This window comes from Polistes fuscatus, unplaced genomic scaffold, assembly GCF_010416935.1.
Source record: "Polistes fuscatus isolate 324 unplaced genomic scaffold, CU_Pfus_HIC Scaffold11, whole genome shotgun sequence".
Classification (NCBI taxonomy): domain Eukaryota; kingdom Metazoa; phylum Arthropoda; class Insecta; order Hymenoptera; family Vespidae; genus Polistes; species Polistes fuscatus.
Genome location: NW_025113009.1, coordinates 3,524,543 through 3,550,742, shown reverse-complemented (window position 1 = coordinate 3,550,742; position 26,200 = coordinate 3,524,543). Strand labels below are relative to the sequence as shown.

The 26,200-nt window shown below is 29.4% G+C and overlaps 2 protein-coding genes and 2 long non-coding RNA genes across 7 annotated transcripts; 2 read left to right on the top strand and 2 right to left on the bottom strand.

Moving 5' to 3' along the window:
- Positions 1 to 136: 136 nt before the first annotated feature.
- Positions 137 to 14,366, top strand: LOC122526232 (chitin synthase chs-2). Of its 3 annotated transcripts, none has more exons than XM_043649518.1 (20): positions 137 to 243; positions 4,538 to 4,648; positions 4,759 to 5,003; positions 5,077 to 5,370; positions 5,481 to 5,690; positions 5,775 to 6,119; positions 6,197 to 6,588; positions 6,663 to 6,930; positions 7,015 to 7,277; positions 7,352 to 7,562; positions 7,638 to 7,885; positions 7,962 to 8,154; positions 8,242 to 8,396; positions 9,319 to 9,624; positions 9,821 to 10,068; positions 10,132 to 10,447; positions 10,773 to 10,949; positions 12,936 to 13,103; positions 13,186 to 13,408; positions 13,489 to 14,366. In XM_043649518.1, the coding sequence occupies exons 2-20, from the start codon at positions 4,539 to 4,541 to the stop codon at positions 13,800 to 13,802; spliced, it is 4,686 nt and encodes a 1,561-aa protein (XP_043505453.1). In that variant the 5' UTR covers positions 137 to 243; position 4,538; the 3' UTR covers positions 13,803 to 14,366. The 3 variants fall into 3 exon arrangements, with proteins under 3 accessions (XP_043505453.1, XP_043505452.1, XP_043505454.1); XM_043649517.1 differs by lacking the exon at positions 137 to 243 and adding an exon at positions 1,247 to 1,364; XM_043649519.1 differs by lacking the exons at positions 137 to 243; positions 9,319 to 9,624; positions 10,773 to 10,949 and adding exons at positions 1,247 to 1,364; positions 8,589 to 8,894; positions 11,105 to 11,281.
- On the bottom strand, positions 4,497 to 5,103 carry LOC122526236. The gene is made up of 2 exons (XR_006306010.1): positions 4,734 to 5,103; positions 4,497 to 4,623 (listed from the first exon to the last, which is right to left on the bottom strand). It is a non-coding gene; the product is annotated as an uncharacterized LOC122526236 (long non-coding RNA).
- On the bottom strand, positions 12,814 to 15,728 carry LOC122526235. The gene is made up of 2 exons (XR_006306009.1): positions 15,604 to 15,728; positions 12,814 to 13,093 (listed from the first exon to the last, which is right to left on the bottom strand). It is a non-coding gene; the product is annotated as an uncharacterized LOC122526235 (long non-coding RNA).
- Positions 15,729 to 15,761: 33 nt separating this feature from the next.
- On the top strand, positions 15,762 to 20,451 carry LOC122526234 (methionine--tRNA ligase, cytoplasmic). 2 transcript variants are annotated; one of them, XM_043649521.1, is made up of 16 exons: positions 15,762 to 15,965; positions 16,236 to 16,387; positions 16,461 to 16,577; positions 16,657 to 16,806; positions 16,880 to 16,993; positions 17,081 to 17,196; positions 17,281 to 17,397; positions 17,472 to 17,510; positions 17,589 to 17,753; positions 17,859 to 18,135; positions 18,239 to 18,620; positions 18,722 to 18,935; positions 19,019 to 19,255; positions 19,341 to 19,638; positions 19,750 to 19,971; positions 20,076 to 20,451. In XM_043649521.1, the coding sequence occupies exons 1-16, from the start codon at positions 15,863 to 15,865 to the stop codon at positions 20,217 to 20,219; spliced, it is 2,847 nt and encodes a 948-aa protein (XP_043505456.1). In that variant the 5' UTR covers positions 15,762 to 15,862; the 3' UTR covers positions 20,220 to 20,451. The 2 variants fall into 2 exon arrangements, with proteins under 2 accessions (XP_043505456.1, XP_043505455.1); XM_043649520.1 differs by having other exon boundaries at positions 19,341 to 19,677.
- The last annotated feature ends 5,749 nt before the right edge of the window (positions 20,452 to 26,200 follow it).

The window sequence follows — 26,200 nt, the reverse complement described above, 5'->3', positions numbered from 1 at the left end:
ACTACCATCGAGTAATCTTTTAAAGTTGACGTTACATCTATATAATTTATACTTTAGAAGTATTTCATAATTAATCATGGCGTAAAAAATTCAAATGTCGTTCTTTAAAAGAATATATACTAACAGAAATACAATATAGTATAGTATAGTTTAAAAAGATTAAAACATATTCCAATAATTCAAATATTCTACAAGAACTACTGTAGACATCATAGAATGTAGGATTCCATAGAGGGCTCAGTGGTAAGAAACAATTTAAAATTGTATTGATTTATAAAAAAAGAAAAAGAAAAAACTAAATGCCGAACTGTACCTCCTCATTTTTAAAGCATATAATAAATATAATATATAATTATAATTTTAATAGAAAACGTAAACACGTGTATATTATTCCATTACAAAATATTATCAGTTAGAAAGGAATTTAGTTGAATCGATTTAAACGTAATAAAAAAAATGCTTGTTATCTCGAATCTTGATAAGAAATCGATATCTTTGTTCCATAATAGAAGGTTGCGCGTTAAATTGAAACTAGAACCCTTTCATTAATACAAAATCTGTATATATTTTTTAAATATCGTCTTAGATATAACACGATAGAGAGTTTAGAATCTTTTTTTGGGTCGTGTCAAATATTACGAATATCTTTTAACGCGGTCTTTTTCTTTTACTTTTTATATTCCTCAACCTTTTTCTATTCAAGTTGATCTTTTCTCTCCCTCTCACTATCTGTGTGTATCCGCCACTCTCCTCGTGAAAGTTAACATAGTAAGCTTGGAGGAACTCGAATGCGGGGGCATTCGTGAATCGTCGTCCTATACACCTTCTTGGTAGATCCGTAAAACCACATCGCCAGTCGTTCGTCTACCGATTACCTCTGACTTCGGACTTTCACTTTGAGAGCTACCAAGTATCTCTGTCTTTTTCCCTCTTTCTATTTCTCTCCTTCATTTATTGTCTCTATCTAACTAATTTTTATACCTTCCCTTTTATACCTTTTATATCTTTCTTCCTTTTTTTTCTTTTCTTTTTCCCATTCTTTCAACGTTCGCCAAATAAGAACCATTACGTAGTGATCGTTGTTGTGTTAAATGTTTTTTAAAAAAAAAAACGGATACTGTGAGGAAACGCAAAAAAACAAAAACAACAAAAAATGCGATTTCTTTTCACCGAGTGTATTTCGCTTTGAAATGAAATACGTGAGACGATTTGAATTATAAACAAAATTATATTAAAAGTGAATGAAAATAATTACGAGCTATATAATGTTTGAATCATTTCTTCGAATGTATTAACTTCCGATCACGTATAGTCTTACTGTACTATCGAGAAGAATTGTGAAGATCCCCATTCATTAATAACAGGTAAGAGTCTTTTTTGTTTCTATTTTTAAATGTTATTCATGTTATAACACTTATGATATTATATCTTTGGTATCACTGTTATAAAGTGTCTTTTGATTATTTGGATTTTTCGCGAGTTAGAACGATGACGAAAACTATTTTTTCTTTTTTCGTTTTAAATTAAATCCTTTCCTTTCTTTTTTTATATATTTCTATTTCGCAATTTTATCCGAATGATGACTCTAGTCATCGTCGAAGAGATTTTTATTGAATGAGATTGTCTTCGTGACATTGTTGCATCAATAACTTGCTATGTTTCTTACCTTCCCCCCCTCCTCCTCCCTTCCTTTCTCTTTTATTTTATTTCACCTTTATTAAAGTAAAAACGGATTTCTTATCTAAAGTACGATATACATCCGGCATTGGTTTCAGATGAATCAGAAATTTATCATCAATACTGTTATTTTCTTGTTATGTTAAAGGTTTTTTTGTTATTTATATATGTTATTCTATAAAATCCACATTTTTCCACATTAATTGTAACATATATATATATATATACTGGAATCGCGTTTCGCTTTTTATGACGATCGAATGTTTCATAAAAAAGAAATAAGAAAAAGGTGATATAAAGCAGAGGGGAAAGGGAAGAGATAAATGTCAAAGATATCAAAAAATTGTATCAGATACGGCGTAATATAATCTCCAATAATAGACGTATACTCTTCGCATTGATCTTCGCAATGATTAGAATTAGGTTTAACTAGTAGGTTGTGTGACACATTGACTACAGTTTTTTAATAAATTTTGTCTTTCGAAAAGTAAATAAATTTTATGATTTGATCGCGTTCAGTTTCGATCGTGATGCGATTCGTTTTTAGAAATCAAACGTGAGTACATTATTATTTTTTATTATCCAAAAAAGGTATGCCATTTTAAAAATGGTTCATTGAGTAAATGCATTTAATTGATTAATACATATAATGTCATAATAAACCTTTAATCATTTATATTTAAATAAATAATAGTAGTATATTTTATAATAATTGGTATTTTATATCTATAATGAATAATATTTATTAATACTACATATAGTATTTTATTATTAATATATTTTTTATATTGAAAATTCTGATATTACTCTTCAACTAAATAACACGATGATCTGTAAATCCGGTTGTCCCCTTTTACTACTTTTTCTTTTTCTTTCTTTTTGGGAAAGTTTAGTTTAGCAGAAACAAGGAAAGTTTATTTTAATGCAATGATGCAACCCGATGAAACATAATTCCGATTAATGATATATGCAAATTCCCGAATTTATAATTACTTTAACGTATCGCGTAATAAAATTTACTTACAAATACATTTCTTTTTTACATGAAATATTTTTAAAGAAGAATTTTTATAAATAAAAACAAAGAAATGTGTAATTCTTTGTTTATCTTTGTGTAATCTTTCTCGAAGATTCAGAAGAAATAATAATTGTCCATTAAGATAGTACGATCAAACTAGGCTATTACCGAAAAAATAACGGAACTTGCTTGTGTCAATAGCGAGGTCGACGTACGACTTCTTCTTTTACCGAAACCATCCTCGTACTTACTATGAATTATTCAAAATAAATAAATTATATTCAATCGTGTGTGAAAATACAATAAATTCCACAATTCATTTCTATTATCTTTTATCAATAAATCTATTTGCACAATCAAGAAAACGTAATCTCCGGGAAATAATAAAATAGAAAAAAATGCATTGATTCTTCTATAAAATTCGATAAGACATTTTTCGATTTACAATCGATTTATATCGAAGCTTTTATCGTATCTTCGCAACATTCTTAACTGACTATTGCATCGATAAAAGCTTGCAATTATTTATAATAACAAAATGTAGAATATTATAATTATTAATTAATTGAATAAATGAATAATGCAACAAAGAAAAGAAAAATTCATATTTTCTTATAAATAATATTAGCAATTATTAAAGGAAAAGTATAGAATCTATGTTAAATAGAACGTGAACTTAGAAAAAAAAAACATGTTTGATCGTAACAGATGTTAGGAAAATAGAAGTGAAACTATATGCAAATAGTGTATATGTTAAAATTGAATAAGAAAAATATGAGATGCACAAACATCCCAAGTAAGTTTTAGCTAAAAGCGAAACAGCGTTGCAGAGGAGAGTAAGTATGGTGCATACTATTCTTAGAAGATAGTGGTACATTTAAAAATTAGGAAAAGGAAAAGAATGTTGAACAACGACTCTAACAAGAAAGGGAGACTTGTGTGTGTTTATATGCATGTATATATATATATATAAGTATGTCGAGGGTCGTACAAGAAGCCAATACTGCAACGTATCTCGAGGGCGGTAACCTACACTGCCAGTTGTCTTGTGGATGGCCTTGCTACATTATCTGCCGCGTGTTTCGTTTCCTTTCACTTTTAATAGTCAGGAACCAGAAACCTTCTCGGATCTCCTTGTACAAGGATACAATATAAAGGATAAAGAAGAGAAAAGAAATTCTATTCTTTCAGATATAATCTTTCTTTTCTCATTATAATTTACCATCGTACATTAATTATTAGTAAACAAAAATAAAACGCGTGGAAAGTTTACACTGACGCGGGAAGATCTTTTTATTCAAAAAAAAGAAAAAAGGAATACGATGAAAAATAAATTTATAAAAACATTTAATATATATGTAATTATTTATTTTTTTTTTTTATATAAAAGTAGAGAGCGATATTAATTCGATGCATTTATATTAAATGAAAAAGAAAAACAAGTATCTATATACATACATATACTATATAAAATAGTTGCAATGGATTAACTTACAACATCGTTTACTTATTATGGGTAAGGAGAGAAAGCTGATAGACAACAAATCCGTTACGTGGCACGTCACTGGAATATCTAGAGCGAAAAAGGTTCCGCATCGGTCATTACTTCTTCTCTCTGTTTATTTCGTTAAGGTTTATTGAATATGACGATATGCCTATTTTTATTAATAAATATATCTTTCATTTTTCTTATGTACTCTTCCTTTTATGTAGGTATTTTTGATATTAGAGTAATTCAACATTGATATAACAAAAACGTATTTTCTGACTTCAATAAATTGATCAATAAAATGACCACGAATTTCTTTATTCAAATGTTTGAATTTTTTTATTTTTATACAGAATGTCAAAAGCTCCGAAACACAATGGCAGCATACACGGTGGTGGGGTCACCGGACCAGACGATTTTTCCGATGGAGAAAGCACCCCTGTTATTCAAGATTATGCCGAAAGGTAATAAAACTTTATTTTTTATTCGATCGAATTAGAAAAATATATTAATTTTTTCTTTGTATTTTATTGATTAAAATTACCACACCTTATTTGTATTTTTTTTCTCACAGCAGAAGACCCGTCGAGGAAACGAAAGAATGGGACGTGTTTAGAAACCCGCCACCGAAAATCGATTCGGGTTCAATGGCAAATCAAAAATGTCTTGAAAGGACCGTCCAATTAACAAAAGTTTTCATTTATTTACTCGTTTTCATAATAGTATTAGTCAGCGGTGTAGTATCCAAAGGAACGATCTTTTTTATGACATCCCAATTAAGATCGGATCGTAGAATCCTTTACTGCAACAAGGATTTAGGTAATATTTTGATACATATAATAATTTATATGTGCTAGTAACAATTGTAAGATGAATATTACATTATTTGCAGGTCGAGAAAAAGAATATGTAGCTACGTTACCAGAAGAAGAAAGAATCGCATGGACATGGTGTATTATAATCGCATTTGCAGTACCAGAATTTGGTACTTTGATACGTAGTATGCGTATATGTATTTTTAAATCATGGAAAAAGCCACCATACTCTCACTTCTTCCTTGTCTTCCTTATGGAAACATTTCATGTCGTAGGACTGGCCTTAATGTTTTTGTTAGTTCTTCCAGACATCGATGTTGTAAAAGGAATTATGTTAACTAATTGCGTCTGTTTTATACCTGGATTATTAGGTATATAAGATTCCATATATTTTTTTTTTTGTAATTATCAGAAACGATATATTTTTCTTATTAAATTAATTTTACGAATGATTTTATATTCCTGAATGTACATATTCCAGGACTCTTATCACGGAACAAAAATAAAGACGAATCAAAGAGGTTTATTCTCGTACTAGTTGACCTCGCTGCATTGACTGCTCAAGCAACGAGTTTCGTCCTTTGGCCTCTGCTAGATACATCAAAATCTTCTTTATGGATTATTTCGCCAGCTTTAATACTTGTATCATGTGGTTGGTGGGAGAATTACGTTTCCATGAAAAGCAGTATTGGTAAGACATATTTATTATTAATTTATAAATTTTAAAAAATATTTTTCTCGTTATTTTTATTATTTTTATATTTATTTGATACAGGCTTCGTCAAAATGCTGGCTCGAGTAAAGAGAGAATTGAGACTGACTAGATATTTTACGTATATGTTCGTTTCATTCTGGAAGATTATAGCATTTTTCATTAGTGCTTTAACTATATTACATTTAAGAGGGGAAAATATTGGTCACTTATTTACAATGTTTGGTACTGCTTTTGGAGAACATAAAATAATTGTACACGCAACGGTAACACAAACTATCAATGGTACATTGGCAGATCTAAAAGACATTTTACCAAATAGCGACATTGATATTATGGCCGATTTCAATACACCAATTTATGTCTTATTGTTACAAATATTTAGCGCATATTTCGCATATATTTTTGGTAAATACAAATGAAAATCATAATTTTATTATTATGTTTTTAAAGATAATTATTTTTAATGAATACTATGTTTTTAGGTAAATTCGCGTGCAAAATTCTGATCCAAGGATTCAGTTATGCATTCCCTGTAAATTTAACAATACCCGTAACTATTTCTTTGCTAATTGCTGCTTGTGGTCTACGTAATAGTAATCCTTGCTTTTTTCACGGAATTATTCCGGATTATTTATTTTACGAATCACCCCATTTATATTTCTTAAATGATTTTATAACGCAACAATATGGCTGGGTTTGGTTACTCTGGTTGCTCTCACAAACTTGGATAACTTTACATATTTGGACACCAAAATGTGAACGTTTAGCAGCTACTGAAAAATTATTCGTTGTACCGATGTATAATTCATTATTGATCGATCAATCGATGGGTTTGAATAGAAAGAGAGACGATCAACCAGAAGTTAAAGTGGAGGTCGGTATTGTACTAGCTTTTATAAAAAATAGATAAAATTGTTGGATCTATAGCAACGTTCTGTTATCATTTAGGACTTGGCAGAGATAGAAAAAGAAAAAGGTGATAGAGATTATGAGACTATATATGAACAAACAGATGGCTCAACCACTCCACCTTCCACTGTAAAAAGTAGCGACCACGTGACCAGAATATACGCATGTGCAACCATGTGGCATGAAAACAAAGAAGAAATGATGGAATTTTTAAAAAGTATATTGCGATTAGACGAAGATCAATCAGCTAGACGCGTGGCACAAAAATATCTTAAAGTCGTTGATCCAGATTATTATGAGTTCGAAAGTAAGTTAAGTAATTCAATAATGAAAATGTATGTTAGATATATACATACAATTTTCGCAATTAACTTAATTATTTTTTGTATAGCTCATATTTTCTTCGACGACGCTTTCGAATTATCCGATCACGACGAAAACGAATCACAAGTTAACCGATTTGTGAAATTATTAGTTTCAACGTTAGATGAAGCAGCTACTGATGTTCATCGGACAAGAACGCATGTCAAAGATCCAAAAAAATTCCCGACACCTTATGGTGGAAGATTGGTATGGACACTTCCCGGTAAAACTAAAATGATTGCTCATTTGAAAGATAAAAGTAAAATTCGTCACAGAAAAAGATGGAGTCAGGTAAAATTGTTTTTGTATTTTCCTATTATATTTAGAAATAGAAAAATTGATAAATGATTATAATATTTTATTAGGTCATGTACATGTATTACTTGTTGGGACATCGATTAATGGAATTACCAATTAGTGTAGATCGTAAAGAAGTAATCGCCGAAAATACGTATTTATTAACATTAGATGGTGATATTGATTTTCAACCGGCTGCTGTCAAACTTCTTGTTGATTTGATGAAAAAGAATAAGAATCTTGGTGCGGCATGTGGTCGTATTCATCCAGTTGGTTCAGGTATATTGTTTGATTCTAGTGTTTGACATTTCTATTTATAAAATATTAGAAAGTATAAATAATATTGATATTTAGGTCCTATGGTTTGGTATCAAATGTTCGAATATGCAATTGGTCATTGGTTACAAAAGGCAACAGAACACATGATCGGCTGTGTACTTTGTAGTCCTGGTTGTTTCTCTTTGTTTAGAGGAAAAGCATTGATGGATGATAATGTTATGAAAAAGTATACAACAAGATCAGATGAAGCTAGACATTACGTTCAATACGATCAGGGAGAAGATCGTTGGCTTTGTACATTACTTTTACAACGTGGCTATAGAGTATGTTAACCATTTTAAAAATATTGTTTTATTCAAGAATTTAATAAAAATTAATAATGAGATAATATTTGATTAGGTCGAATATTCAGCGGCAAGTGATGCTTACACTCATGCGCCAGAAGGATTTAATGAATTTTATAATCAACGTCGTCGATGGGTACCTTCAACTATAGCTAATATTATGGATTTATTGATGGATGCCAAACGGACTATTAAAATCAATGACAATATTTCTCTCCCATACATATCTTATCAAATTCTTCTAATGGGTATGATGTTCCATACAATTTAAAAAGAAAATCCGATTTTTAATAATTTTCAAAAGTAATCTCATTTCTTCTTAAAATGTATTACAGGTGGTACTATACTTGGACCAGGTACTATCTTCCTTATGTTAGTGGGTGCCTTCGTAGCGGCTTTTAAAATTGACAATTGGACAAGTTTTTATTATAATATTATACCTATTCTATTGTTTATGATCATTTGTTTTACGTGCAAATCAAACATACAGGTAAGTTCATCGTTAATATTTTTATAATCTGGATTTATTGTTTTTTCATAATTAGCTACGTTTGATGTATGTATGTTATTGTTATTTTGTCAGAGTATAAGCTTGGATAAAAAAATTACATATTATATAAAATTTCAATTAGAACGTTCTCATAATTGTTTTGTCCACGTATAAGTGTGTTATACTTTTCAGCTTCTCTGTGCACAAATATTATCTACAGCTTATGCTATGATCATGATGGCCGTAATCGTAGGTACAGCTCTCCAGCTCGGAGAGGACGGCATAGGATCACCATCAGCGATATTTTTAATATCATTATCAGGATCATTTTTCATAGCAGCTTGTCTGCATCCTCAAGAATTTCTGTGTATCGTTCCTGGCATCATATATCTTTTATCAATCCCATCCATGTATCTTCTTCTTATATTGTATTCAATTATAAATCTAAACGTTGTTTCATGGGGTACTCGAGAAGTTCAAGTGAAAAAGACAAAAAAGGTTTGTCCAATTCAAAGATTCTTTTCATTGTTTAAGTGCATGCCATAATATATATCATAACATGGAATTAATTCAGAAAAGCGGTCATTACACGTCATCAATAATCATTAATCATTTGTAATGCGAACAAACATGTATAATGAGCTTTTTATCATAATCACATTAGAAACTATTCATTAAAGAATTCATATGTAATCTCTCCTATATAGGATCATGATCATATATATGTATATGTATATGTATCACTATGTTGGAGGCGTGGGTTTACATAAATGTCGGTGAAGGTAGCAATTAATGGCTGAATGTGTTAATATTGAATTATGTCAATGTGTATCAAGCTGTCACACAAAAAAATCACTATGTTCGTTAAAACGTAAAAGATTAATTCTAAATAAATACCTAACTTATGAAAGGGATACAACAGGTTTTCATGGCTGCAATTCTTAGCACCTTCTATGGTTTGGTAATGGTTGCCGTTGTAATTGGTATTGCGATAAGTATCGTAGAAGACAGTTTGCTCTCTCCCTCTGCGATGTTTCTAATGTTGGTGGTGGTACAAATGGTGGTAGCAGCGATTCTTCACCCAAGAGAAGTGAACTGTTTAATTTTTGGAATTATATATTACATAAGCGTACCTTCGATGTACGTTTTACTAATTATATATTCAGTATTCAACCTGAACGACATTACTTGGGGCACGAGAGAAGTCAAAACGAAAAAAACGAAGGCGGTAATTATCCGATAAAACTAACAAATTAATCATTTAGAATAAAATAATAACGCTTATTTCTCACACTATCATGTAGAATTAAATTATTATATTCAAAAATGCTTTACAATTTTCTAACAATTTATTATTATCTATCAAGAATCATACAACTTCTTGTATAACTATTTGTACATATTATATCATATACTTCCTTTAGGAATTGGAACAAGAGAAAAAAGAAGCAGAGGAAGCCAAACGCAAAGCGAAGCAAAAATCATTATTAGGTTTTCTCCAAAATGGTGCTGGGACAAATAACGACGATCAAGGTTCAATCGAAATTTCTTTGGCTAGCTTATTTAAATGTATGTTCTGTACACATGGAAAACCTTCGGATGAAAAACAACAACTTGTTGCTATTGCCGAATCATTGGAACAACTTGGCAAAAGATTGGAAAATATCGAAAGGTATGTGTATAGGAAAATAACTCTTCAAAAAGTATTAATATTTATTTACTAACTTATCAACAGGACCATTGATCCGCACGGACATGTTTCTGGAAGAAGACGAACATCTTCTATAGGTGGTCATACAAATGATGCATTGGGTGCCATAGGTGAAGATCCAGCCGAGGATGAAGAATGTAACAGTGAAACAGAAACGGTAACAAGCCAACATTCGGAAGAAAATCGTGAGGGTAGTAACTTCCTCACAAGACCTTATTGGTTGAGCGATGAAGGATTGAAAAAAGGTGAAGTGGAGATCTTGTCTCTTCAAGAAGAACAGTTTTGGAAAGATTTGCTTGAAAAATACCTCTTTCCAATAGACGAAGACAAAGCGGAGAAGGTAATATACGAGACAACATTTTTGTTTCGCGATCCCTAATTCGGAATTGAAAATATTCGAAAAGATGTTTTTTAATATTTTTGATAGTATATAAAAAAGCTGCTTTTTATTGGGTTAGTATTTTGAATAAATGGCCAGTATTTATCATATATTTGAGATACTGATAAAAAATATTTAAGAAATATTGAATGAACAAATATTAATATATACAAAAAATATCTTAATATCAAACTTTTACATTTGCCTGTTGGAAGATTAGTGCATTTGCATTTTTGCATTAGAAAAAACGGCAAAATATTAATGAATTTAAAACTACTTGCGTCAGGCACGAATCGCTAAAGATCTAAAGGACCTACGCGACCAGAGTGTGTTTGCTTTCTTTATGCTGAATGCCCTCTTCGTCCTGATCGTCTTTTTGCTCCAACTAAACAAAGACTTGTTACACGTGAAATGGCCATTTGGTATCAAGATGAACATCACCTATGATGAATCCTTGCAAGAGGTAAAGCCAAGCTCCGTCGCAGTGCCGTGAATCCTATGCTTTGATGATTTCCATTGTGAAACAGACAAAACAACGTGGATTACTGGGTCACTCGACGGAGCTTTTTTTCTACATTTCTAACATGTGTTTTTTTCTTTTTGTATCGTCTCACTTAGGCCCGTATAGCTGGTGACCTGATTGAGCTGCGCAACAAGAGTGTCTTCGCATTTTTAATGTTCAATGCCTTATTCGTACTGATCGTATTCTTGCTACAGCTGAATAAAGATCAATTACATATCGTGTGGCCTCTTGGCGTCAAGACAAACATCACCTACGTTGAAGAAACGTCGGAGGTATCGAGTATTCCCGAAAATGGCAAAAAAAGGATGAGCAGTACCTCGTTGATGGAATTTCCGTGTGCTTCCAGTTATCTCTTTCTTTAATCAAACAAATATTTGGACAAATTTCCATTTTCTAATTAAATGAGAATGAAAGCACACAGAACTAAACCATAGTTACGTGGTGACTGCATTTGTCCACTTTACGAATATGTGTTTGTCAATAACATTATTCGTATAATGGCACGTGTAAAAGGTTTTAATATTAATAAATGCCTTGCATAGGTTTCCCTGGTTGGATTGGATTGTGGGTGTGCAGGAAAACTTCTAGTCCACTGACTGAAACTCTTAGTGACTAAGCGATAACATTTTCATCCTACATGTATGATACTTTATCCGCATACTCCATCCTCTCATTCAATTTGTTTTTCTTTTTCCAGCTGTTCAAGGAAAATTAATTTCCTTCTATAAATCGTATATATTCATCAAATCTAATTATTTTAAATAACTATCTGAAAGGATTTATCATTTTTACAGGAATTCAGGATATGACTGCTCTTATTTGTCTTGCTTCTTTTCATATTTTTGTTGTCATAAGGTTATAACAAGTATATACTTACATGCATTTCAAACGTAAATGCGTAGAAATAGTTTATTCTTTGACTAATTTCACGTTTCTTAGATACGCGGAAATAGATTATAAATGTTAATTTAAAAAGGAGATTAATAATGTGACTACTATTTTCTTGATAGCGATAGATTATCATTTATATGCATATACTTCATACTTATACTCAGATTTAATTTTTGATATTTAAATATCCTTAGTTCTCTCCATTTTTATCCTAAGCCTATTAAAAACAAATCAATGTTTTTCCATGCATTCCTCTTTATGTTTTGGGATAGGTCTAACTGATCCTTCACTGCAAGAGGTGTAGTCAAATTCGAGCACCACTAATGCATTATGTGATATATATGTATATGCTTTTTATGTCTATTTACATATATAAGTATACGCGTATTTATGTATATAAATATTTTAGAAGAAATATAATATGACATATAGTCACATCGCTTTTATCACAGTGATAAATTAATTATCTTTTTTTATGTTGTTTGTAAAATTTTTAATAATTATATCTACACTCGTGAAATTTATTTTATGAAGAAACGATGGAACTTAATCCCAAATCTAACTTTTATCTGGTAACAGAACTTACTAGTAAAGTGTTTAGTAACCACATTATTAACAATATTATTGATATTGTTTCAGTTTATGTATAAAACTTGCGATGTAAATAAATTTTTATAATCAACAATAGGTACATCCAATTTCTGATAAAAATTGAAAATCATATATGCGTATATTTGAAATGTTTACATTATTTTTTAATGTTCTATATATTTTTAAAAAGTGAACTTAAAATTTTGTATTACATTGTACCTAATGTTGATACTAATATAAATAATTCACATTAAATAAATGTACATTATATAAATATATATATATGGTAAAGTGATATTAACCATTAAAATAAATTTGTTATATAAAACGAATACTTACGCACAAACGCATGCAATGCACATGCGAGCATGAATATTCGTATTACTTATTATATATTATTTTATACTAAATATTAATAACATTAATAATATTTTAATATTTCAGGTACACGTTACCAAAGAATACTTGCAACTTGAACCTATTGGTCTGGTGTTCGTGTTCTTTTTTGCATTAATTCTAGTCATTCAGTTCACTGCTATGCTGTTTCATAGATTTGGTACTTTTGCTCATATCTTGGCAAGTACCACATTGGATTGGTTCTGCTGCAAAAAAGTACGTCTTTGTTTAATTAAAGTTCAAATAAGTGATTAAGTTAATAAACTAAAAAAGAAATTTTTATATTTTCCTACTAAAGGATGTCACAGAGGACACTTTATCTTCTCAACAAGCAGTGGATATGGTTAGAGATTTACAAAAATTAAATGGTATGGAAGGTGATTACGATGAAGGTAGTGGCAATGGACCTGGTAGACGAAAGACGATAAGAAATCTTGAAAAGAGTAAGCGAAAGGCACAATCAATAAATACACTTGATGTTGCATTCAAACATCGTTTCTTTAGTATGTCTGAAGGTGCAGGTAAGTAACTTATTAACGATTAATGATGGTGATTTATAATCAATAATAATAATCAATAACTTCAATTTTCCTTTTAATAGGCCTGCCTGGAAATATGTCTACGCGACATTCAGTGAAAGCTTTTAAAGCCTTAGAAAGTCGACGAACAAGTTTAATGGCAAGGAAAAAAAACTCAATGCAAACTTTAGGAGCCATTAATAAATATGGAGTAGCAGGTAATCCTCATGGTATACAAGGACGACCTTCAAGAAGTAGTCAAATATCTATAAAGGATGTCTTTGAAGATCATGGACATACAAATCCTGCTTATGAACCCGATGAAAGCCCTAGAAATAGTTTGAGATTACAAAATCGTAATCAACATAGTTGGCGTGAAGCCAACACTAATGTTTAACATTACAATGATGAACAAACAAATTGAAAATGCATTCAATTTCCAAAATTAAGAATTATAATCAATTGAATAATAGTATAAAAATAGTAATTAAATATAAATTACAGTTTTTACTTTTCTGCTCTATATCAGCATATTTGAGAAGTAATATATGTGGTTTTTATTTGATGTAATATTTATTCAAGTGACAAATTAATATAGTTCAAAAATAAATTATAGTATATTGAACACAATCAAAATTGCTATAAAATTTGTTTAATATTGATCTTAATCTTTTAATTTAATATGTGTATTTTCATAAGATAATGAATAGAAAATATCTATTTGCATCTATGTTCTATTAAATGATATACTCATATAAAAGCAAAAACAACAAAAATTGACTATGATAAAATAAATATATTTATATGCTCTACTATTTATCTTACATGTGATAAAATTAGTATTTAAATTGTATATGTTACGCGTACATACACACATACTATTGTATATGTTTATAGATTTTTACCTATGACAATACATTGCATGAAAAATAAATTTTTAAAAAATTTATATGTAAGAAAATAATTTGTATTTAAACAATCCTGTATAATCCTAAATTTTTAATTGATTTTGTATTGAATTAAATCATAATACATGACTTATATATATATATATTTTAAATATATATGGAATCGTATTGTCATAATTTTTTAAGCGCTTCTGTCATTAAAGCAACATAAACCATTGTCATATAATTATTAATTGCGTGATATATCGTCCATTCTTGATAAAATTCTTCGCTTGGAAATAAAACAGTTGTTGTTGCATAGAAGACATTAGCTAATAAACCATAATTATTATTGTTTAACATCCTAAAATAACGAATATTTTGTATGTAATAAACATTAGATCTTTTCTGCAAATGATCTGCAAACTTACATAACATAGCCAGTGGTCAATAATTCAAGGAATACAAATATTTCAGATACTTCATTAAATGAACTTCTTTTGTATGATAATCTGATGACTGAATGCTCATTCTATTGAAATTAGAATATCAGTAACTATTTCAAAGAAGTTTTCATTTTCATTAAAAAGTTAAAAGGAAAAAAAACAATTTTGTTTGAAAAGTACCCGATCTTGTAATACTATCCAATTTTTTATGTGTATTATACTACATATACCAAAATTGACAATTGCATTAAATCCAAGAAGATAATCTCCATGTTGAAATAAAAGGGAACACATTAAAGAAGTTCTACTAATGTTTTTAAGAAATTCATCAAAAATATTAACTTTCATTTTACTTTCCATCTCTTCTGACTCTATCAATATTACATCTAGAGCTACAAAATATTATTGCACTCATTATAACAAAGTAAAAAAGTATGTTTATAATTTAATTTGTATATCACATACTCACTGTAAGATTTGAAAAATAATTTATATGTTAAACTATATAATGATCGAATTCCTAATGTTGTTAATCCAATAAATGCAAATATAAAATGTGTTGGAAGTGTCGAATATTCATAATAAGAATATTTGTACAACACATACATAGAAGAACCACAAGTTAAAAAAAGATAAGTACTTGATAATGTTGCTTCTAAAATCATAACACAATATCCTAATTGTATTTTTAACTAATTCACCCTAATTTGTGAGGGGTACCTAATTTTCCAAAGGCTATCTCGTGTGAACAAATTCTTTATAATTAATATAAATCACTTTCTGTTGTTTTTTAGTAGGATGATGGAAATGTATTTTCTTTGCAAATGAAAACTGTAAAATTCTTTTTAAATAACCACATACATACCAGTTAATCCATAAATAAACTATTCCAAATATTGAATGCACAACTTATATATTTAAAGTGTTAATCTAATATTTACCATAATCAGTAAAATTATTCAATCATTATTTAAAATAGTTTTATTACTACGAAAAACAGGTATGTAATAAAATTCCCTAGATTAACCGCTGTCACGTTTCCAGGTTGTTGTTCATACGCATGGGTAGTGTGCGTTAAACATATTTTCTATTTATTGTGATTATTTATTAATTTATTAATAACCATGATAGTGTCAACGAACGAGAGCAATCCAAATGCGTTAAAATTAATTATCGCTGCTAAATTAGACAAGAAAACAATAAATGTGAAGACAGCACTTCCGAATGGTATGAACTTAACCTACTTTATTTGAAAATTTAAATTATTAACATTTTTATAATAACTTCATTTTTATTTTGTTTTTATTAATATGTTCTATTTAAATTTATGATATTAAACACATTACTATAGAATATATTACACGATGTAAAAAATGATGAAATAGTTACAATTACAATAAAAAGGATGACTCAAACTATTACATATATTACATTAAAGTTGTAACATATGTAATTATTCGATTATGAACTTAAAATCGATTGTTCAATTTTGTTTAGAAACCTTTTTAAATCGACTTCCTGTTCTTGAGTTGCCAAATGGATCTAAAATATTTAGTACAAGTGCAGGAATGCAGTTTTTAGCAGCTCCTTCCGAAGAATATGAAATAATAACTAATAAGTGGCTAGAATGGGATGCTTCTCAGTTACAGGTAAATTAATATATGTTTTACATATATATTTATTTGTATTTTTATGTGTATATAAATGTATTTATATTTATAGCCTGCAATAACATATTATGGAACTACAGGAATGTATAAAACAGATTCCAAGTCTTGCTTATGGTCTCTATTAAATGAAATAAATAATGCGTTAAAAGACAAAATGTACTTAATTAAGGTATTTTATTATAATTATTTATAAAATCCACATCTTGCTTTTGTTTGTTGCAATAAAAAAAAACATTTAAATTTTGTAGGATAAAAATGATATATCATTAGCAGATGCATCTATTTGGGTATCTATATGGTCTACTGTAATGGTTACTGAGATTGGGAATGAAATACTTAAAGAATATGTATATCTTAGCGATTGGTTGAAAAATATAGAATTACTGCCAATTATTCAGGTATAAAAATAATATAAGAAAAAATAGGGAAGAAACTTTTATGAATCTTATTATTTTAATAATATATTTTCAGGACTCTTTGAAAGTATTTTCATTGGAAAGAGGTTTAAAAGCAATTAACAGTATTCAAGCAGGATCTTGGTTTCCAGTTAATTCAACAAAATCCTGCAAATCTACTACTAATGAAGTAAATAAAAATTACAATATAATCGTAAACAAATATTAGTATCGCGTGTGTGTGTATGTTTTTTATATTTTAATTTATTATTTTTAGCTTAATTTAGTTAAAGAAAAAGACATTGAAGTAGTTAGCCAAGAAGAATTGGATAAAGCAGCGACTAATTGGAATTCGTGTAATTGTCCAAATGTAAAAGAACCATCGTATCCTGTGTATGTTTCCACATTTAATTTCATATTTGTAAGTCAACTAACAAAAAATTGTATAATTAATTTATTAGTTTTTTATATTTTTAGTTTACCAAAAAAAGGAGAAAGAAACATCTTAATTACATCTGCGCTTCCGTATGTTAATAATGTACCTCACTTAGGCAATATTGTTGGTTGTGTTCTTTCTGCAGATATATTTGCTAGGTATTTATATTAGTAAATGTTCCTTCTATTTATTATAAAATGATTTTTTAAAAATAAATTTTATCTTTTTTTAGGTATTGTCGGCAAAGAAATTATAATACATTATATATTAGGTAAGTATATTTTAATGTATTTGTATTTTTTGTTGTATAATGTATTGTATGACGTTTGAAATAATAATGTATAATTAGTGGTACTGATGAATACGGTACTGCTACCGAGGCCAAAGCATTAGAAGAAAAAACAACACCTCAAGAAATATGTGATAAGTTTTTTAGTATCCATAATGATATCTATCGCTGGTTTGGTATTGGATTTGATTATTTCGGACGTACTACAACAGCTGAACAAACAGAGTAAGATGAATGAAAATCTATGTTTGTTATTTTTTACATTTGCATGTGTTTTTAATTACATATACATAATTGAAGAATAATTATGAAATGCAATTATATTTGTAGAATTGTTCAGTCATTTTTCTTAAAAATCAAATCACAAGGATATGTACTCATGGATACAGTTGATCAGCTTCTTTGTGAATCCTGTAATCGATTTTTAGCTGACAGATTTGTGGAAGGAATTTGTCCTAGATGTAAATATGAAGACGCTCGGGGTGATCAATGCGATGGTTGTGGTCATTTAGTAAATGCAACAGAGTTGATTAATCCTCGATGTAAAATCTGTAGCAATAGACCTATCATTAAGAAATCAAGACAATTCTTTTTAGATTTACCTAAGGTAAGATAAGTGATGTTTCTATTTGTATATATAATATTTGTCTATATTTATCTTCACTTAAATATTAAATATTATTAAATATTATTAACTCGTTTCATTCCAGTTGGAAGAAAGATTGAAGGTATGGTCAGCCAAAGTAGAAAAAGGTTGGTCAGCTGTGGCTCGAGGAGTCACAAAACCATGGTTACGTGACGGTCTTAAACCACGTTGTATAACTCGTGATTTAAAATGGGGTATACCTGTACCAGCTGAGGGATTTGAAAATAAAGTTTTTTATGTCTGGTTTGATGCTCCTTTTGGTTATATCAGTATTACAAAAAGATATACTAAAGAATATGAACAATGGTGGAAACCTAATGGCACTGATATTAGTTTGTACCAATTTATGGCTAAAGATAATGTACCATTCCATACTATTATGTTTCCTGCCTATTTATTAGCAACTAATGAAGATTATACGTTATTAAAACATTTGATGGCTATTGGTATGTGTGTAATATTGATAATTTTTTTGTATATCTTATTATTAACTTATTTTTTATAATGTTATACATATGTATAAAATGACAAATGTTTTTTATATTAGAATATCTGAATTATGAAGATACTAAATTCTCAAAATCCAGAGGTATTGGAGTATTTGGAACTGATGCTAGAGAAACAGGTATTCCAGCTGATGTATGGAGATTTTATCTTGCATACATTAGACCTGAAAGCCAAGATTCAAATTTTAATTGGGTGGATTTAGCAACTAAAAATAATAGTGAGTTATTGAATAATCTTGGAAATTTTATTAACAGGTATGCAATTTGTAACATACGTCTATGATATAGTATAATATTCTTATTATCTCATTATTAACGACTATTATTCTTATTGTTAGGGCTCTAGTATTTACAGAAAAGTTTTTTGAATCTAAAGTACCACCAATGGAACCTCAAGAAGATGATCTGACATTATTAGCATTAGCTCAACGTGAATTGACATCCTATTTAATTGCACTTGAACAAGCTAAATTAAGAGATGGTATAAAATACGTTTTAGCAATTTCGAAACATGGAAATCAATATATGCAATCGCAACAACCATGGGTCAAAGTTAAGGGTACAGATGATGATAAGTAAGGAATATATTTTTAGATTTTTATTAGTATTAAATGAATAAATTTATATATATGTATTATTATTTGAATTTATTGTTAACAGGAAGAAAGCCGGGACAGTAATTGGAATTTGTTGTAATTTAACGTGTCTTTTATCAGCTTTGTTGGCACCTTATATGCCTTCTACTTCTCGTGAAATAAGGGGACAATTAGGGTTGGATAAAACACGTTATGGGTATATCCCAGACACAATTATGAATATGCTACCTTCTGGACACAAAATTGGTAAAGCATTGCCTCTCTTTACAAAAATAGAAGACCAATTGATTGAAGAGTTAAGACAAAAATATTCCGGGAAACAAGAATCTAATGGTACTCAATTTAAAACGAATAATATCACTGTAAGTGTTAAATCTTTAGAAGTTGTTACAAAGCAACAGGTAAATTCGATTTACACATATAACTCATTTAAATAAAATTAGTATATTTTATTAATCTTATTATTTTCTAAGGATCAACTAGTCAAAGAGGTAATATACAACAATGATAAAAATGTCCAGCAACCTAATGTGGACGTTCCTGTTAAAATGCAAAATAAACAAGCTGATCTCAAAGAAGATATAGATAAATGTGATACTGCCAACAATAAGAAAGTTAAAGCATTGTACACTCCTGAGCAAAATGGAGATACAAGTACAGATATAAATTCTTTAGAAGCAGCTATTGCAAAACAAGTACGTTTGAATATTTTATTGCATTAAATATTGGTTTCTATTTTTTTTTGTTATAACAGAATAACACCTTTAATTATTTCTAATTATTTATTAACAAATTTTAGGGCACTTTAGTGCGCGAATTAAAAGCAAAAGAAGAAAAGAGCGTGTGGCAGCCACAGGTAGACATTTTATTAAAGTTAAAAAATCAGTTAGCTAGTTTGACTGGTACAAAAATTCCAGATAAAAAGTCAAAGAAAAAAAAGTAATTATAATCACAATACATAAATTATCTTCTTTGATAATAATCAATAAAAACACTTGTCTTGAATTTTCTTTTATCATGTAAACTTGACTATACAGGTGTTAAATATTTTATATGCTTTTTTAACATATTATATATATATATATGAAAGGATGTAAGAAATACATCCCACATCACTTAAGTAATTATCTTTGAAAATAAATCAATTGAACAATTGTCATTAAATTAAATTCGCATTAAGAAATTAAAAAGTAGCATGATACAAGAGAGTTAAAGAGCAAATATAAATATAAGACGTAATTATTTTAGTAAATTATTTTTGGTTAGTATAAAATAATTATTAATTTCATAAACATTATACACAAGTTAACATTTTACATTTGAGGAAATATATTTGTATGTGTATACACATATAATCACATTCGCGTATTAATAAATGTACTGTCAAATGTACTATTAATACTAATAAACATGTATTATTACATATATGTATAGAATTATTATTTTTATACCAAATATAAATTACCTCTATCAAGGATTGCAACAAAGGAATTTAACTCTGATATTTTTTTAAAATTTACACAGTTGTAGGGATAATTTAGAACTATCAATTGTAGCTTAGGAGTAAGGGCATATACCTAATCTCTTCTAAAAAAAAAAGGGAAGAGAGAAAAAAAGGATGCAAAAGAATATATATCTTGTCTTGCTTTAAATAAATGAAAAAAACCTAATGAATAATCAAACATCATGTTTCGATCAACTTTATTAATTTTTCTGTATTTTTATACCCCTCTAATTTACCAATATATTGTTTTGATTATTTATTATTGATTATTAATTATTAAATCACTATTTATTTGATTTAAAATAATAAGCGGAAGTAGTGGAGATAAAAAACCATACCATTATACCATCGAACAGATCCGAACATTACATATAATTTCTTAAATTGTAAAAAACGGTAGAAAATCACATGGTATAACCAGAGAATACAGAAGTACATAGAAGATAATAAGTCCAGTTTTCGCGTAATCAAAATCATCTTAATTATGTGGGGACCACTAGTGGATGAGAGTAGGTACTTAACGCGATGACGGTACAATACTATCAAAGAATATTGTATTCTTTGATAGTATATGACATATTCTTTGCTATAATATATATAGTATAGTTAAATTCTAATATAATTGTAGAATTATATTTAATCTTTTAGTGTATATAAACATGTGTGTGCCTTCAGAAATGCATATGTACATATATTTTAAAAAGTAGTCATTTAAGACGTTCAAACAGAAGAAAATCTCAAAGGTTTGTTATTAAATCCAACGACGATCACCTGTAACAAAAAGAAAACTATATTAGTCATACAATCAAGTGATATAATAGCCTGACATATAAATCGTCCAATTGGCAGATGCACTTTTCAATTGAATTCTATATTTATTTTTACCATATTTCTATTTACTGCTATAATAAAATTAAATTTAAACGCGTGATTTTACATTTAAATAAAATAAATAAAAATAAAAAAAATAGGAAAAGTAAAAACACTAAGTTATTAAAAAAAAATAATATCTATTAATTATTGTGAAATACTTTTAAATTGCATTATATAGAAAAGAAAAATTGCAAATTTATTAAAATACGAACACAGTGAAAAATTTTAAAGACAAAACAAGAAAACAGAAATTACTGTAATATTTACCGAACGTTATTTAAGCTTGAAAATTTAATAATACGAAAATTTTAATATTTTTGACTCTAACTAAACACATATGCATCTTTTTGACGATTTTGAGGGACACAAGTATGGTGTCCCAAGGAGACGGAATGGTCCATCATCTCCAATTACAACTACAAATTAATGACGAGCAACACAGTAATATAATAAAATATAAAATATGAGACTAGAGAGAGCTATCTTCGAAGAGTTCGAACTTGCTGTTGAACCTTTGAAAATAACTCAACAGTCTCAATAGTAGTTGCCCTCTTCAGCCACATTTAAGTGGGGGCCTCTTCGGCATAATGCCTCTTCTTTCTTCATGCCCTAAACGCTGCTGTGAGGCTTTTTCTAAGTGCATTTTATAATGCATTTGCTGAACAATCGCAGCTTAAAGAAATCCACAAATCGTACAATTACATTTACTCGAATGCCTCAACAGATATTTGATCTAATCGATGAACCTATTATTAACACTTTGCATTTAAAAGATTAAATAATATCAAACAAAAGCAGAAACTTTGTCACACATCTTATGGTCTTGCATTTTTACTCGACCACTTTTATCTTTTATCTTTATTCTACTTTGTATTTATTATACATATATAACAAATGAAGTATTTTCAGTAGGAATTACTAAAGAGCAAAGCATTAATATACTTAATATTAAGTAAGTATCCAACGTATTCAGCTATCTTCACTTATTCGAAAAAAAATTAATTTTTAAGAAAACGCAAAGACTTTTGAATCGTTCGATACTGATTTATATCTCGCGGTACAGAGTATCAGCAATATATGGAAAAAATAAAAGAAATATTTAAATGATAAATGAATCTAAAGGTTGCTGAAACTTTGTATAATATCCGGAGAAGAAAGTTTCCACTCCGAGTGAAAATTACAATCGCGCGACTTCTCCGGTCTCTACCTACTTACAAATTAAATAAACATTCACACCTAAGTATGCTACCTGCCTGTATATTGGCAATATCTAAAAAGATCAAACATACGTACATACCCACCCACTCACTCCACGATTCTCTCACATACCACCAGGGTGCAAAAGCCTAAACTAGAGAGCATGCCCCGGGGCACCTCCGACACCCTAGTTCAAACGCGTGTTTTCTAAAATTATGGGAGTACGTACCAATGCTGTAATCGTCTGTCAAGGCTAGTGATTATTGCAAAAATGACTAATGCAAAAATACAAGTATACACTAGTATATATTGCATACTAGTTATATACGAGTATATCATAGTTTCCACAAATAAATGCGGTAACTCTACTATTCAAAACGATTTTATTACAAAAAAAAAGTAGAAAAATTTAATATAAATATAAAAATATAGAAACACTCGTATTTGTCATATCACACGTGATATGTAGAAGTAGTGTTCTCAGTATTAAATGATGTATTAATTAAAAAATATCGCGAAACGATGTACAAAACACTTTACCTAATACGCACACACAGGTGTAAAGTACATCGTGCAATCACTAGCACAATGACAGCCGCCAATAGGGGAAAAACTTAAAACTAAACCTATACTAACCGTTTCTCACCCATACGAGTAACACCTGGGCACACGCATAGATGAGAACGCAGAAAGTACAGGGGGGAGAAACGGGAGATTAGTATATTAGAAGCTGAAAATCCTGATCTAAAAAACATGATTAACATATATATATATATGAACACATAAAAACATTTTATTTTATAACATATATCAAAACATTTTATTTCATTTAAGCGGGCTAAGACTTTACAAGTCATTTGGATTTGACTTTTTGATTATGCAAAAATTGTTAAATTTAATTTTTTAATATTTAAGAATTTTAAAAGAGAAAAATAAATATATATAAACAACCTCGGACGACTCCTTTCATTAAGTTGGCTGTTCTAATAAAAGAACTGGGCTTTGAGCCACCACTTAACTGCTAGAATCTATCCGTCGCGAATGAGTTTGTCTTCTTGCTCATTTATTTATAATATCGAAGTATCGATATATTAAAATTAATCGCGATTAGATAAACTAAGTACGAAGCAATGCATGTAAGACATTTATTACATGCTTTTCTGGACAAAAACGAGTAAATAAATGCTCGATTTCACCACTACTAACCACGAACAAAACACGTAATAAAAAAGAAAGTGCATTTATTAATTGCATTATTAATTAAATGAATTTAACCGGTGAGACAAGAAAACCTATCCTGAACTAATATAAAATATACAATACAATATACAATATAATATACAATTTTCATGAGTAACTCCTAGAAAGGAATTACTCATGTGCTCGTCACTAATTTATTTAAATAATTACAACCAGTAACTCGTGCCGATTAGGACCTTTCATCCTCGACATGATTGAGCACCGGAGGGACTTTAAATTTTAACTCACGGCATAAGAAGTTCTACGATGGCTCCAAAACACTCCTACTTCGCAGCAAGTATTGTAGAATGCGAGTATCGAAGATCCATCGAAGATCCATCGAAGATCCACCGAAGATCCATCGAAGATCCATCGAAGATCCATCGAAGATCCATCGAAGATCCATCGAAGATCCATCGAAGATCCATCGAAGATCCATCGAAGATCCATCGAAGAATTCATTCCACATCTTTGATAAGGTAGAAAGTCCGTCGTCATATCTGTAAAATAAAATAGAACAAAACGATAAGTTATCTGCAATATAATCTAAAATCATATAAAATAAAATCGAATAAAATGTAAATAAAAATAGATACTTACAATGCATTCCAATGGGATGAAATTCAATTGCACCATGGCGATGCACCTCGCGTGAATCTAAAAACGCGGTATAAACGAAAATAAGAAACTATAGATGAGTTTCTTATCGCGAACCGAAATTTTATTATACGACGAACAACACTGATTCTAATTCGCGTTTGATTTTAATTTGTTTTACGCCCGATCACTGATTCTAAACAACTAATTCAAAGACTGCTTTGCACACAGTCAATGCAAGTAGAAAAATCTTCATTGATGCACTGATTCTAATACGCGAACAGTCTGTGCGACTGTTTAAAGATAAAAATATAACTTTACTCGAACAAACTCTAATGCAATTACTGCCTTGGTCGCAGTTAATTTAATATATATATTTCAAAAATAGTTCGCGAACGCGACGAAATTGAAATGAAAACGAACGAACGTGCTTCTAATCCGTGATTTTAATTATATTTAACGATACAACACTCCCGTATATTGCTTCGCGCACGATAGCAATGCACGAACACTTGCAACACTTCACAAACACAATTCACAAACACTTCCAACACTGATATATTCCCATGATGATCTGAAACAGAAATAAAAACAAAATTATAAATATCATTGTTGTAAATAAAAAAATTATTATAATTATTGAGAAAGTGTTTAAAATAAAAATTGACTTACGTTTATTCTTCAGTGATGAATGCACGATGGGTATCCTACCCTTAGGATGACGATGAGCACACGTTTAAACCGAATAGAAGAAACTTACGGAGTTTCTTTACCCGAAAAAACGAAACTTTTACATACGACGTACAACACTGATTCTACTTTCCGATTCTTTTATATTTTATTTTTACGATGCAACACACGAGTACCTCATTGCCTACGCGCTCGATTGCAATGATGTTCTGCAACAGAAAAAGAAAAAGAACAATTAATATCATCGTTATAATAAAAAACCATTAAAGTTATCATAGAAACGTTTAATAGGAAAATATACTTACTTTTAGTCTTCATTGATGACTGCAGGATGGGTATCCTACCCTTAGGATGACGATGAATAAAATAAAATTAAATAAAACTCTGAAAAGCTGAAACATACTAAAAAGATTATAGAACAATATATCCTGTGAATCATTCCTGAAGGCATTGCACACTTTTAAAGATATTTTATCATAAAGAATCAATATAAATTCAAGCAATATTAATTGCCTTTATCTCACTACTTGTATAAAATTACATATAAAGTATTTAATATCAGTAAAAATTGTTAATAAAAATCGATAACGTTATATATATATAATAGTTTAATACGTCACGTTCGTCAGATCTTAGCTCGTTGAAGGACTGATCAAGAATGAACACGTAATCGCGTCCTTCATGTCGAACGTTCGGCTGTCTTCGTTTTGTTTTCGGCTGTCTTCGTTTCTTCTGTTCTCACTTCGAGAAATTCCTGGAATATACGTACACATTCGTTATTGCCCGTAGATAGAATATTTTGTTTTCTTATTTTCTCTCTCTCT

What these genes read in the sequence shown, in the direction of transcription:
- LOC122526234 (XM_043649520.1), top strand. Translation starts at nt 15,863, where the DNA reads ATGATAGTGTCAACGAACGAGAGCAATCCAAATGCGTTAAAATTAATT. An exon ending in GGGATGCTTCTCAGTTACAG is followed by an intron (nt 16,388 to 16,460) that starts GTAAATTAATAT and finishes TTATATTTATAG; the next exon opens with CCTGCAATAACATATTATGG. An exon ending in ACAACAGCTGAACAAACAGA is followed by an intron (nt 17,754 to 17,858) that starts GTAAGATGAATG and finishes TTATATTTGTAG; the next exon opens with AATTGTTCAGTCATTTTTCT.
- LOC122526232 (XM_043649518.1), top strand. Translation starts at nt 4,539, where the DNA reads ATGTCAAAAGCTCCGAAACACAATGGCAGCATACACGGTGGTGGGGTC. An exon ending in ATATTTCGCATATATTTTTG is followed by an intron (nt 6,120 to 6,196) that starts GTAAATACAAAT and finishes CTATGTTTTTAG; the next exon opens with GTAAATTCGCGTGCAAAATT. An exon ending in CGTGCAAATCAAACATACAG is followed by an intron (nt 8,397 to 9,318) that starts GTAAGTTCATCG and finishes GGGATACAACAG; the next exon opens with GTTTTCATGGCTGCAATTCT.